We start from the raw sequence: 15,997 nt of genomic DNA, 5'->3' as shown, positions 1-15,997 counted from the left end.
CACTTCAAAATGAGGGACTGATTATTATGTTTCTGCTATGTATTTTGTAATCCTTTTGGAAAACTCTTTTGTAATGCCAACTGATCTTTGAAGACATGTATTTTGTAATCCTTTTGTAACAAACATATGCACTTACTGTGATGATCAATTCTAATGTATCAGTTTAACATTATTGGTGTGTATTGTCTATAAAACACAATGGCTAGTCTGTCACATTTTTTTCTTGTTTTTCATAAACCATGAATTCTGCAGAGAGCCATGGCTAGTCTGTGCACTAATCTTACAACAAAACCATGAATTCTGCAGGACCTAAAGAAAAAGCCAAAGTATTTAATTACATTCACCTTGAATTCTGCACTGAAAAAGTTTAAGAGATAGACTACATTAATATATTTCAATTTATTTATATGTTTACTATGTCATATTTTCTTTAGAATTACTGACTATAAAATTGTTCTGTAGTTTTCTGATGATTTTGCAATTTTGCTCTTTCATTATGATATAACTTTTTTCTGTCATTATTGGTAGATTGAATGCTGAAAGTTTAATCAAATAATGATGCTGCACTGACAGTTTAAGATTGATGAACAGATTACATTTCATTGATGAACACATTACAAGTTCAACATTACATTGCTGAAAAACACTAATGACATAACAATTACATGACAGACTCATTAGACTAACTTAACCATAGCTGCTATCAACATCCATGACAGACCAATTACAAACATTAACCATAAATTTTTCCTCTTTTCCATTGCAATCTTTTTCTTCAGTTTTTCTAACTTGTTAAGCTTTCCGACTCTGCAATCTATCTCCTCAACAATCTCTTTAGCAAATTCAATCAAATAAGCCTTGTTGACTTCACATTGGCGGCATCCGGACGGATTGGTTTCTTTCACTGCAAACTCACTGACCAAATCATCCCACAAAAATAAACCGCACCCATTCTGCAATTTGAGACAAACACCACCAACAATTAATTTCGAAATCAAACTCAAAATAATAAAATGCTTCAAAATTGCTCACCATATAATTCCTGCATTTCCAAAATTTGCGACCGGGGTTTTCAATTGACTTGGAGACCAACAACTTCATGGTTTCATTGCATCCACATCTTGGTAAGCCGTTTCCAACTTCACTCGTGGAAGATGCCTTGCTGCCACCCATAACCCAGATGAAGGGGACACGGACGAAGATGAAGAGAGGGATGGATTTGGGGTAGGGATGGATTTCACGAAGAGAGAGAGGGATGGATTTGGGATAGGGATGGATTTCACGAAGAGAGAGAGGGATGGATTTGGAACCCTAATTTCTAGTTTATGCCATGCTGGAGACCTAATGAAGATTCACATGTGAAAATAAAAAAATTAAAAAGCCACGTCTGAAATAAAAAACCAAGATTCCATGCCACCTGGATATTAGGGGGTTCTATGAAGGAATCTACATAACATAAGGGGGGTATTGAAAAAATAACTTTACCAGGGGGTAACCCTAAACTCGCTAACATTACAGGGGGGTAAAGTGTATTTAACCCTTAATTATTTAACTAGCGAACAGAAGTAATGCTCGCCCTATTGGAGTAGTGGAAGATGTGCTTGTTCAAGTTAATGACTTGATTTTTCCTGCAGATTTCTACATTCTGGACATGTATGGAGAAACAAATTCAAGCAGACCACTTATCATTTTAGGCAGACCGTTCATGAAAATGGCGAAAACAAAAATTGATGTCGACGATGGAACCATGTCCATGGAATTTGGTGACATCGTCATAAAATTTAACACTTTCGATGCCATGAAACATCCCTTGGAGGAGCATTCTGTTTTTCATATTGAATTGATCTCTGAGTTGGTTGATGATACTTTTTCTGAATTGTTTTCACTTGATTTTCCATCTCTATTTGGGTTTGATGATGTTTATTCATGTGATGATTGTACTGACACTAACCTTTGTGTTGTTTGTGCTGAGATTGATGTTGCCTTGCAGGGTGATATTATAAACGAAGTTGTTTATGTGGCTGAAGCTCTTGACATTCCGGTTGCCCCAAACATACCATGCATTGAACAACCACATTCTCTAGAGCCTAAACCACTTCCCGAGGATTCATATTATTCATCAAAGCTTCAACTTAAGTAGAAATATAAGAAGGGAATTGGATGGACCTTGGCTGACACTCGTGATATTAGCTCATCCATATGTATGCATAGGATATCACTTAAAGATGAAACAAAAGTAGTGAGGCAGCCCCATAATCCTTTAATTCTTGAGGTTGTAAAAAAGGAGATCACTTTCACGTCAATGGCCACTTCTTTGATCCTGGAATACAAGACAAACGCACTAGTCAAAATTTCAAGGTCAATGGACACTCCCCAAAGCTACTCCATGAGAACCCGACTTTGGAAGAAGAGACTGTAGAAGAGCTCTCTTTGGGAAAGGCTGCTTATGCAATCACTTATCCGCCTTGACTCCTCGGGTGTGTTTTTTTCCTTTCTCTCACTCTTATTTTATATTTATGCTCTTTCGTTGAGGACAATGTATGTTTTAAGTGTGGGGGAGGGAGCCATTTATTTCTTTGGTTTTCTTTATTTTTTCTCTGTTTTGGTTTTTGTTTGCTTTCTTAAATAAAAAAATGCATGTGTTTTTTCTTTGGTTTTTGAGTTACAATTATGAGTATTTTTCTTAGTTCTCTTGACTAAAGTCTTGTGGTGTGATATGAAAAATTTGTTGTGCATTTTTAGTATGATAGGTATGACTAAACTCTAAATTGTATATCTTTAGCAGTAGATCATTAACCCTAGTGAGCTTTGAGCCTTATATGGATAACATACAAAAATCCATCTCTTTCTTTCTTGTGTGATTCACTCATGTCTGTTAGTCTCTAGAACTTAAATTGACTCTTGTTGATGTTGTTGTTTACTTGTGCACACTGATATGATAAAGGCAATTTTTTTGTTTTTTTGTTTTTTTAGCCAGTTAGCCAAAAAGCCAACCCTGAAATAATTTCATCCCTTGTTTGAAACCCCCTTGAGCCTATTCTCCCTTTTTTGTTTAAAACTCATTACAAGCTGAGAAGTGAAAAACAATGTTATCACCCTATTCAAAGGGTTGAAAGAGTCTTGTTTGAGTTGTGTGGGGTTGAATAATTATGTTTGTAATATTTCAGAAATTGGCAGAAAAAGAAAAAAAAATAGAAAAAGAAAATAGAAAAGAAAAAAACGGAATGAAAAAATAGAAGGATAAGAGGAAGAAAAAAATATAAGGCTAAGAGAAAGAAAAAAAAAGGAATTATGTTTGTAATATTTCAATACATGTCAATACATACTCCTTCAAAAAAAATGAATAAAAAGAGGAAGGAGAAGATAAAACAATTGCTATAGAGTTATTCAAGTGAATGAAATATTTTGTAAATTCAACTCTCGCAGTTTCTTTCAAGTCTTTTTTATCTCTTTGAATTTTAGCCTAGTACCCCTTAGGATTTATCTCACCCTTACCTTGGCCACGTTACAACCCAATAAAAGTCCTTTTGATCTTTGTGTGCATGTATTTCAACTGTGGATGTTAGAGTCATTTCAAGCTTATGGTAGTACTAATTTTCATGTTGTGCTTTGAGTGTAAACAATTAATCTAAACACTTGAGAGTTGAGTGAATTATATCCTGTGAGGATCTTACTGTTAATACCTTAGGATTGACATTAATTTTGTAAAACGAATAATGGAATCACCTCTGTTGTTTTAATATGTTGGGTTGAAGAAGTTCAACATCTGGACCAACATGTCATGTACGATGTCACGACATCATGCCTGTGACATCGCTCATGTGTAAAAAACTGAATTAATTAATTCAGGTATATATTCTGGGATTAGTGAGGATATTTGGTGAATAACCTAACTTCCTTGTGGAGTTCATAAAGACTCAATCAGAATATACAGTTTCTAAATATGGAGATATATATGGAGATATTTTAGGAACTAAAAGATTGAAGACCTTGATTGTAGCAGAAGTTTCTGCTGACTTTGTAATAGCAAAGAAGAAGTCTGCTGCGATTTATGAAGGCCCAAATCCAGTTGGGTGCTTAGGTTATAAATAACATATTGTAACCTAGGATAAGTGTGCCTCAAATAATGTAAAATTAGAGGTGTGTGTAAGGTAAACCTCCCAATCTGTGGGAAGGTTACCATGTGTTTCTCAGTGCTCAAAGCTGAGATTATTTGTAACTCAAAACCTGTAGGTAAGAGTTTGTTATGGTCTTGAACGAAGCTGTGAAGCAAGTTCAAGTTGTTTAGCATTACATTGTATTTGTAGTGATAAGAATGGAAACTGGAGGTTTCTATCTAGGAGTTCCTAGGTATAGATTGCATTGGGTAGGGATTAAGTGAAGAGTTATAAACGGGGGAGTTTAACTCTGAATTAATATTGCTGATAGTGGATCTTCTTCCTGGCTTGGTATGCCCCCAGAGTAGGTGATGTTGCACCAAACTAGGTTAACAATTTCCTGTGTTTGTTTTCTTCCTGCATGTTATAATCCTGTCTGCCATAACTCAGCTTGTATGTCTGTCTGCTTATCAAGATAATAACAGACCAGATACATAGCATACTGTTTGAATGTCAATCAGAATGTTCTGACATTCATCATTGACAGCATATACTGAATAATAGGCAGGTTGGTTTTTCTGCTTCAGTTCAGTATTTATTCCAGTCTGTACCTCAAGAGGATAACAGACCTGGCCAAAGGATCATTGTCTGAATGTCAAACTGGATGTTTTGACATTTATTACTGTAAGCTGATAGTGAAGTATAGACTGATTGGTCTGCTACAGTACAGCATTTAGCACAGTCTATTTTCAGGAAAATAACAGACTTAGCATATGGTATATGTTCTGGTCGTCAAACTGAATGTTATGACATTCATACTAGACAGCATATGCTAAATTGTAGGTTGGTTAGTTTTTCTGTTTCAGCAGTTTTCTCAGGCTATTCTTCAGGAAGTCAACAGTTGAGCTAAAATCCAGGAAACTAACAACTAAGCTACAATTAATGAACCTAACAAATAGCCTATTTGTTAGTACCCTAATATGTGGAAATTAGGTTAACTTGTTCAACCTTTATTTTAGGAAATACAAGTATAAGGCCAGCAAACTGTAATACTGTAACAGGTGATGTTCAAATCACTATTGAGACATCATGCTGATAACTATGCAGGTTCAACAGAAGTTAGTGCTATGGTTAATCTCTGTTGAGTCCTTCTACCCGATGAACAGAACTGGGTGTTCTTCCATTCTATGGTAATACAGTAGCAGATGTAGTGACATATGCAAATGTGTGCACATTAGTACTGGATGTTAATTGTAAAGATATCTTGCTGTATTAGTAACAAGGTTGGATCAGATGTCATGACGTGGACTAGAACATCTGAACTCTGACTACACCAGAATTTCAAATGGTATCAGAGCAGGCATCTTGTTCTGTGTCTGGATGAGATCCATGGGTGATACTTTCTGGCATCTTGCAAGGAGTTATGTTCGTACTGAGGTTGGAACCTGTGGAAGGTTCTGTGATTTCCCTGAATGGTCCCTTGAAGTAGGTGGATGGACTATTCATGACAGGAATTGTGTGCACCTGCCTCTGGAGATTGGCAATTGGCCTTTGTGTGGGACAGTTGTGCTAGTATTGAATCATATTCAAACTTGGTATGTTCTTGGAGGCTGATCTGGTGAAGTGTGTGTTCATAGGTTGAGTTGTATTATGATTTCCGCTACATAATACCTGGCAAAACTCAAACTCTGATGTAGTTTTCCCTCATGTGGATGAAAGGCTGCTGTATTCGAGATTTCATCATAACCTACTGAAGATGTCAAAGATACTTGAGTCTCCTCAAGTCCACTCATCATGACGTTCTCACTTCAGGATGGTAAGAATCACCTGATCACTAATTCTTTTACTCTCTTGGGTAGTGTATATGAAAACCTTGAAGTTTTTCAAGGAGGGTTTGTTCCAAGGAGGTGGAACTAATGTTCTATGTGATGTTAGAACATGTTGTTCAACAAGTATGCAGCTACTGGTTGAAAAGCAGATGTTTTTAGGTGTCAAACAAAGGGATATTTTTGTTTGGAACCTACTCCTGACCTAGAAGAGGAGACATCTGTGTGTGCTAAGTTGACAAGGGTAGGGTCAACTGTGTGTATGCTCAAGAAGGTCACTTTTAGAAATCTGTTTCTCTAGAAGTGGAGCTGGTTGAGATGTGACATTGTGCAATTGCCTGCTATTTGCCTTATTCCTGTAACTTGATCAGGGTTGGATAGTTGTTCCCTGAAGTACTATGTTGTGCTGGAAGACAAGTCCCCTGGATGATAGAAGTCAATAATGGGGTAACCTGACTGCTATTCCATTTAAGAGGATTGGGACCATGAATCTTGTTACTCAAACACCACGATCAGAAGTGGCAGTTCTTTCAAGGAGTGAGAATATGAAGATTCAGAGGTTGGTTGAGGTAGTACGCTCTGGCAATGCATATCTACTATGGACTGGTGTTGTTGTCTTTCACTAGTACTTATGGTCAGCTGGGGTCTGATTGGTGTAATTGGAGTAAGTGTAGGTATAACTCATAGAGTTAGTTGCCACTGGTAGGGGTGGTGTATGTCATGTTGAGACATTTGTGTATAATGCATGGATATTGGTGTGGAGTTTCCATGATTGTTAATTTGAGGGGGTGTTTTGGTTAACCTCCTCACGTTTGGTCAGCCTAGGGTCTGGTTGGCTGTTGACCTGTGTCACATGGGTTCTGGTTGTTGTGTGACACATATGCAAGGAAGGATTCATCTCTCTCATTCCTAAGGGTGAATCTAATCTGGAAAGATTCTCAAGACTGTTGAGGTGCTCGCAAGCAGATGATGTTGACACAATAAGAGTATTTTCAAAGTATTCTTATGGTGGAAGTATCTGAAAGGATAATTGGGAAAGGATTTAAGATCCATGTCTACTCGTGCCAAGTACAAGTATTTAATTGATTATCCTTGGAGCTCAAGATAACTGATGTTCTTAAAGATGTTGGAACATCTCTTCTTCAAGACCCTGTGCAGAATCACAGGAAGGATAGTCCATTGGTATCTCTTTAGTGGCAGCAAAAGCATATGATCTCTGAAAAGGTTTCCTGACAAGGAACTTGTTCAGCCTTGGTGTGTACAAGAAGAAGAAGACATCATAGTCTTTATGATGGTTACTTGGATCAGTTTATTTCTGATCTAGGTAAGGAAGTGCATTGGTTAATGCACACTGTGGAGTTAAGAACAAGTGGCAGCATTCTTGACATCATGGAGACATCCTTGCCTTAGGAAGTGGAATCCTGGGTATAGCTGAAGGGGTAGTTTCTAACTGGTCCTTCTGAAGACTCATGCATCAGAGTGTCTGATGTCTTTGGAGAAGAAGCAGGGATTCACCAAGGTGTGAGCTTGGATGACTTAACTGCAAACCTGCAGGATGGAGGTTGTTTACTCAAACTTGGTTCCACAATCAAGTCTATGAGAGCATTGAACTCTTGTTCTGTGTAGGGAGGAAGTTCTTTCAAGTGGCAGAAGAAGGAGCTGAATTCAACAGCTAGATGTTAAAACACAATGTTGTGACATTTGGTTCAACATCAGAATCTTAGTTGGTGAAGTGGCACATCAACTTAAGATAGAAAGGTCTACAGAGTTGTAGATTGGGTACTTCAAAAAGATCATTCTCATTGCAGTTCTTTAGAGTTGCTGGATGGAGAAGATGTTACATGTTCATGTCTTAGAGAATCTAAGTTTTGTTTAGCATGTAGCTTGAAGTTCAAGTCTCACTTGGAAGGTCAGAATATCTTTGGGAGAAGTCTGATAAACGTGGAGAGGTCAATAAGTGACATTTGACTTTCTCATATGAGGATTCATGAAGGAGGTAATCAACCAGTGGCATTTGGTCTATCTCAGAAGTGAGTTCGAAGAATCAAGATGATCAACTTATGGCAGCTGATTATCCTTGAGGAAAGTCTAAGACAAATTACTTTTGAGCAGAAAAGTAGTAAGTTGAAGATAAAAGAAGGTGTTTTCTATTTCATCTCTTGGAGCTTGTGGTAGGAGTTCACTTGGATCAAGCTGAGCTATCTATGGAAGACTATCTCTGGATATGAGATGAGAATGTATCTGTCCCAAGTTGTGTATAGGTTCATTTGGATCAAGCTGGTGACTCAGTGATATCTGAAGATTATCAGAGGGGGTCCTTTGTTATATTGTGAAAGATGTCCTAACTTGTGTTAGAATAGTTTGTGAAGTGGCTTTCTGTTATGGTTAGAAGAGAGATTGACACAGAGTATGGATGTGTTCAGCAAAGAAGGTTGAATAGAGGGAGTGCTCTTGAAGACATGAAGATGCGTCTTATGTTTTCCATTCATCAGGTGGTCTGAGTTCTCTTTGAATCAGGAAGTACGTGAAGGTCCAAATTTGGGGTATTTGATATGTTCATGTGTGATCTCCAAGTTTCAAGAGGAGAGTTGGTTGTTCATGACAGGGGGAGTTCTGTCGTTGTGCTGCAAGTAATCATCAAGCTTGTGGTCTATGTGTTCTCTGATAACTGAGTATGGCACCTTGTTAGTTATTGGGATGATGTGGTGTGCGTCAAGGCTGAGTGAGCAGAAGAATGTCTGACCGGATGTCATGACATTGCCTGGGACAATACTGATTATTTCCATCTGAATCTTACAGTCATGAGGAAATATGGATGTGATGTGTCTAATTATGATATATTAGAATAAGCCTGAGTGTTACAGTTGTGTGGTACAGGGGGAGTAACCATCTACTGTTGTCTGTGATTTTGGATGTAGTGGTGCCAGATGTCAAGCTACTACTAGAGGTACGAAAGTGGTCTTAGGAAATGATGATAGGAAGAATATAGGCAAAAGCCGCATTGAATGTTAAGACATCGCGTGCAACGTGTCTGACTGCATATATGGAATAGTCTCCATGCACTGGAACTGTTATTTCGGAAAAGAAACAGTCAAGAGCTATAAAAGGTATTCAAAGATAGTCTGAGATTTTGTTGGTGATTCTCTGACTGTTTCTCAGCAAATATTAATGAATCTTGACCAAGCATTTATTCCTACCGTTAATTCCTAAGCATGGGCTGGACTATTTAAAGGATGTATCAACACTCCTCTTCTCACAAGAGAGACATTCCATTCCCTCTAAACCATGGGGTATGTTAAGGTTTGGGCAAACTGCGCATGGATCTGGTTTTGTGAAGGGTTCATTTATAAATGTTTAGCTAAAAAGGGGGAGAGAAACATTGTCCTGAGAATGTACCAGAAGCAAGCAAGATGTGGTAGCAAGCAGAAGTTGGCTTCAGACACTAAAGTCACTAACTGTGTATATCACTTATGTCTTGTGATCTGAGTTAAGAGGACAGTTGTGTCTTGTGATCTGAGTTACATTATCTATTTACTCAGCATTACATATTCTTCAGGAAGCTCTACTGTTGAGGGGAAGGATTTTGATGCAACTGATTCTTGTACTTCTACTTCCTCATGTACTCCAACTTTGCTGTTTGTGGTGGTGGAGATAATGACAGAGAGGAAGTACATACCCAAACTGGGATGTAGTGTCTAGTGTAATGGTTATTTGTTTTAGCTAAAATTTGCCAAAGGGGGAGATTGTTAATACCTTAGGATTGGCATTAATTTTGTAAAACAAATAATGGAATCACCTCTGTTGTTTTAATATGTTGGGTTGAAGAAGTTCAACATCTGGACCAACATGTCATGTACGATGTCACGACATCATGCCTGTGACATCGCTCATGTGTAGAAAACTGAATTAATTAATTCAGGTATATATTCTAGGATTAGTGAGGATATTTGGTGAATATCCTAACTTCCTTGTGGAGATCTTAAAGACTCAATCAGAATATACAGTTTCTAAATATAGAGATATATATGGAGATATTTTAGGAACTAAAAGATTGAATACCTTGATTGTAGCAGAAGTTTCTGTTGACTTTGTAACAGCAAAGAAGAAGTCTGTTGCGATTTCTGAAGGCTCAAATCCAGTTGGGTGCTTAGGTTATAAATAACATATTGTAACCTAGGATAAGTGTGCCTCAAATAATGTAAAATTAGGGGTGTGTGTAAGGTAAGCCTCCCAATCTGTGGGAAGGCTACCATGTGTTTCTCAGTGCTTAAAGCTGAGATTATTTGTAACTCAAAACCTGTAGGTAAGAGTTTGTTATGGTCTTGAACGAAGCTGTGAAGCAAGTTCAAGTTGTTTAGCATTACATTGTATTTGTAGTGATAGGAATGGAAACTGGAGGTTTCTATCTAGGAGTTCCTAGGTATAGATTGCATTGGGTAGGGATTAAGTGAAGAGTTATAAACGGGGGAGTTTAACTCTGAATTAATACTGTTGATAGTGGATCTTCTTCCTGGCTTGGTATGTCCCCAGAGTAGGTGATGTTTCACCGAACTAGGTTAACAATTTCCTGTGTTTGTTTTCTTCCTGCATGTTATAATCCTGTCTTCCATAACTCAGCTTGTATGTCTGTCTGCTTATCAAGATAATAACAGACCAGATACATAGCATACTGTTTGAATTTCAATCAGAATGTTCTGACATTCATCATTGACAACATATATTGAATAATAGGCAGGTTGGTTTTTCTGCTTCAGTTCAGTATTTATTTCAGTCTGTACCTCAAGAGGATAACAGGCCTGGCCAAAGGATCATTGTCTGAATGTCAAACTGGATGTTTTGACATTTATTACTGTAAGCTGATAGTGAAGTATAGACTGATTGGTCTACTACAGTACAACATTTAGCACAGTCTATTTTCAGGAAAATAACAGACTTAGCATATGGTATATGTTCTGGTCGTCAAACTGAATGTTATGACATTCATACTAGACAGCATATGCTAAATTGTAGGTTGGTTAGTTTTTCTGTTTCAGCAATTTTCTCAGGCTATTCTTCAGGAAGTCAACAGCTGAGCTAAAATCCAGGAAACTAATAACTAAGCTACAATTAATGAACCTAACAAATAGCCTATTTGTTAGTACCCTAATATGTGGAAATTAGGTTAACTTGTTCAACCTTTATTTTAGGAAATACAAGTACAAGGCCAGCAAACTGTAATACTATAACAGGTGATGTTCAAATCACTATTGAGACATCATGCTGATAACTGTGCAGGTTCAACAGAAGTTAGTGCTATGGTTAATATCTGCTGAGTCCTTTTACCCGATGAACAGAACTGGGTGTTCTTCCATTCTATGGTAATACAGTAGCAGATGTAGTGACATATGCAAATGTGTGCACATTAGTACTGGATGTTAATTGTATAGATATCTTGCTGTATTAGTAACAAGGTTGGACCAGATGTCATGACGTGGAGTAGAACATCTGAACTCTGACTACACCAGAATTTCACGTACTGCTATTGATGTACTTTTTGGTAATCTGTTTTTCTATTTGCTTTGAATGTCACAAAAAGTGGATTACTAACACCATATTCTTGAAGCTTAGACTTAGAATTATGCTTATACCTTGTATCTTGAAAACTTTTGGAAGTGCATGCTCTGTTTTCTTTCCTTTTATTTTGAAATTGTAATTTTGCTCGGAGTGCACAAGTTCAAGTGTGGGGGAATTTGATCAGTGCATTTTGATGCACATTCTTCTATAATTGTACTTAGGCATTTATCTAGTTTATTTTGATTATTTTACTATTTTATTATGTTTTTAGATTTAAGTTCATGTTTGCCTTTAATCTATTTTCGGTTGTTATTTTCAGTTTTAGCGGTTATTTGATACTTGTCCACTGTTTGAATCATAACATGAGCTACGGGATGTCGTTTTACAAGTTCTGACATGCGTTGGAAAGTTAAGAGAAAGAGATACAACTTTTATGTTGAAGCCAAAAGCTGATTCGAAGTGAATACGTCTCAAATAAATTCGTTGAAGTTTCATACTTTAGGAAATATTTTCTTTTGGGCCATTTGTTGGGCCGAATTTAGTTTTTCCGGCCCAGTTTGAATTAAAAGTGAAACCCTTATTCTGTTTAAAAGGGCAGCCGCGGTACTGTAGCAAACACACATTATTCACGATCACTTTTTGCTTTTGTGCGATCATGAAGAGGAACTAATCTTCTAGAGTCAATCTGCTGTAACCGAATTTCCAAGGCTTTGAGGTTTTTATCCTATTAATTTAATTTCGTTTCTCTTTAAATTCTATTCTATGAAAATTCATTTGCTTAATCTTTATTTTATGGAATGTTTTTGATTAAATTCGTATGATTTCATTCCTAACTATTAATCGCTGTTTTCGTCGCTTTGTCGTTAAATTGCGTTTGTAAATCGTGTTTGCTTAATTCACGATTGTATTTATCCGTTTGCTTAATTCGGAATATAGGAATATAAATCTATCATATATCTATTGCACTTGTCAATCGAAATTGAATCGAATAGAGATTGAAGCTGCTTAGGGAATTGTTAGGTAAAAACCAATGATTAGCCGGAAACCGAAAATAGTAGATTGACTTATTTTATAATCGCTTATTTTAATCACTTTTTTTCCACTTTTCATAATCACTTATTCTAAATCGAATCGAAACCCCCATATTTTGTTTTCACACTTGGTTAATTTTTCAAGAGTCCTTGCGATACGGTACTCGAGGTGTCGCTTTTCGTTTACTATATATTATTACTCGTTTTTGACCCGTGTGCGACAGCGGATCACTTAAATTGGAAATTAGTTAGAGTTTATGAAAAGTTAAATGTTTAGCTATTATGAACATATGCCGAACTGTTACCGTGAATTTGAAAATGAACTGTTATTGGAGCCCTTTGTGAACTGGTTTGGAACTACTTTTGCAATTTGGTGTTAGTTATGCTGAATGGATTGAATTGGAGGCTAGTTAACTTGCATTGTTATTGTTAGTGTGGACTAGGTTAGAAATAGTTAGAACTGATAGTAATTAGTATCAGTTAATAAAATAGTTTGATGTTAGAATTATGTTAGGAGATTAGTTATAATTAGATTGTGCAGTTAGTTTTTTAGTGAACTCAATTGATTAGAAACAGTTAGGATAGTTAGTGTAGGATGTTAGCATAAGCTATTGGATTGTTTGAATGTTAAGTGGGATGGTTAGTATTAGGATTTATTGTTACGGAAAGTGCTAATGAACTGCTATGTATGTGTGGATGAGATGAATACTTGGTTTGTTTATGATTTATGAAGAACTTTGAACTTCCAATTGGGGACCTTTTGGAATTGATTAAATACTTTGTTTTTTTTGTTTTACTTTTTTTTATGAATTTGATGTTTTTGAAAAAACACACATTAAATCTCCATTGCTTATAATTACAAGGGGAATATTTAATGCATTCTACAGGTTACTACCACACCCTCGTGAATATACAATAACACCTCAGACTTCAAAGATGTGTCTCTGGATGCACCCTAACTCAATACATTCCTGAATAAGGCCCTAAAGCTATGTAAAAATAATGACGGAAATGCATATTTGTGTAACTTACGGAAATGCATCTCCTAACGTTGTTTTTTCAAAAATGTGTCAGAACCCTTTCTCCTTCCTCACTTCTAAAAAACACTCTCAAGCTTCTCAAACTCTCTTAACTCACTTTCTCTCAAAATTATTCAACCAACTTCAAAGCTTCATACATCAACATCAAGTTCATCAAAGAGATCACATTCTCTCAAAATCATTCAATCAACTTCAAAGCTTGTAAGTTTTTTTGTTTTTTCTAAACTTTTTTGAGTTTCTATATAAATTTGTAGAAATTGATGATTAGGTTATGAAATAGGTAGTTTGTACGTGTTAGGTAAACGAAAAATGTGTTTGATAGGTAATTTTATTGATAAATGCAATATTTGTGTTGTCTTGGGGGATTGAATTTCCTCCATTGACGCTGACATGAGTTGTAGAAAATTCTGGAGATGCATCTTCGTAAATTTCCAACATTTTGATCCCACAAACCGGAGATACATCTCCAGATTTTTTTAGTGCATTTTTTGGCATTTTTTGCTTTAACTCATTATGTTTCATATGTATAAGTTTAACACTTGTATGATTTACTTACAAGAATTATAGATGATAGGAAAAACCGATTGACACACGACAGGATAATACATCATGCATTTGTTTGGAGGGGAAAAAGTCAACCATCACAAGCTCCTGTTATCTCTTGCTCAGTTGATGCAGAGGCGTCATCTTTTGGGCCTCATGTATCTCCGTCTTATTCTTCTTGTAGGAGACGGGTGTCACCTACTCATGCATCCCTGCCTCCATCTTCTCGTAGGCGGCAAGTTTCACCTATTCAGGCACCTGAGGTGTAACACCCCTTTTTCTATCCCAAAATACTTAACATATAATCAGAGTAAATAAGCACGCATATAAACAAAAGGGTGTCACATCGACTTTTTAAAAAACTAAAAGCTTTCAAAAACCAACATCTTTCATCATCAATATACAATACACCTGGTCATTTAAAATAACACATTTCGATTATCATGAATATTCAAGAATATGCGTTCGCAGCGAAAAATAATGAATACTCATGTATTTCATACAATGATCCATGTCCCATACCATGATCATCTCTCAATAATCTCCTCAAGATAAACTAAAACCATAACCAGAATATTTGGCACTATGGCCTCTCAAACAGCAATTGCAAATAAGTATGTTCACAAGTAATAACATAATACTTATCCAAATAAGATACGAGTTCAATACTACTAATCTACCCCGTGTTACATGACCAGAGCATTGACTCATTACCTAGTCTCTAAGCTAAAACACGGAAACTCTCCAGCTAATCTCGAGTGAGCTACCGTCCAATTACTTCAGCAATACTACTCTGGAGTATTTGCACGATGCCATCTAAAGCAACATTCAAACAGAAGGGTGAGAATTCAAATCATTATGAAGAAGTATAATAAGGCACAATTATTAAATCAACAATTAACGGAATTCATCACACCTTGTATAACCATGTAAATAATATTAACCAACATTTATTTCACATGCTTCAAACATCCATCAAAACTCAAGGAGTACAATATTAAAATCCAATACTATATTCCCAATTATACACAAAACTACAATTATCACATAAGCACATATTTTTCCAAGTTATGTATCCAAACATCACCAAATTCAATTACCATATCTCATACGCACCTCACAATCACATCAATGCATACATTCAATTATCACATAACTCTAATGTGACTCAATGCAAGACATGTGACTCTATGCATGTGGTACCTCAATGTGAACCCAATGTTTCACCGCTTTCCGATTCAATATCTAGAATCCAAGCCACGCTTCCGATCTGGACAAGATCAAAGCCACTACGCCTATTTCCAATTAAGGATCAACGTCTGCTACGCCTATTTCCATTCAAGGATCAACGTCTAATACCATGTGAACCCACAGTTTCACCGCTTCCACTATGAAGCCGACCATGCCATGAATGAATGTACAAATACCAAAACATATGCAATTAAGATCATCTCTACCATCTTAACATTCCACATATCACCATAATTCAACTCTATGAATTATCCACCAATGGTACATATACACATTCATCACAATATATCATTCACAAATATAGGCTAATTATCAAATACGCACACTTAGATTTCATTTCAAAATGAATACAACTTTTAAAATCTCAATTTTTCATTTTTCAATAGTGTTAACCGGTTAACACTATGAGGTAACCGGTTAACGCGAAACAGAATGCACTTCCTGGCAGATTTTCAACAGTGTTAACCGGTTAACGCTTTTGGTTAATCGGTTAACACAAAACAGAACACAATTTCTAACAGGTTTTCAACAGTGTTAACCGGTTAACGCTTTTGGTTAATCGGTTAACGCAAAATAGAATTAACTTATGGGCAGATTTTTAACAAGTAACCGGTTAACGCTCGGAGGGTAATCGGTTAACACAAAACAGAATGCAG

The 15,997-nt window shown here is 36.4% G+C and overlaps 1 protein-coding gene across 1 annotated transcript; it reads right to left on the bottom strand.

Moving 5' to 3' along the window:
• Window positions 1-677: 677 nt before the first annotated feature.
• LOC127095835 (uncharacterized) lies at window positions 678-1,505 on the bottom strand. The gene is made up of 2 exons (XM_051034466.1): window positions 1,033-1,505; window positions 678-953 (listed from the first exon to the last, which is right to left on the bottom strand). Exons 1-2 carry the CDS (start codon window positions 1,171-1,173, stop codon window positions 678-680), a joined length of 417 nt encoding a protein of 138 aa, XP_050890423.1. The 5' UTR covers window positions 1,174-1,505.
• Window positions 1,506-15,997: the final 14,492 nt, after the last annotated feature.

Source organism: Lathyrus oleraceus, chromosome 6, assembly GCF_024323335.1.
Source record: "Lathyrus oleraceus cultivar Zhongwan6 chromosome 6, CAAS_Psat_ZW6_1.0, whole genome shotgun sequence".
In the NCBI taxonomy this organism is placed as follows: domain Eukaryota; kingdom Viridiplantae; phylum Streptophyta; class Magnoliopsida; order Fabales; family Fabaceae; genus Lathyrus; species Lathyrus oleraceus.
This window is presented reverse-complemented; position numbering and strand designations above follow the sequence as displayed.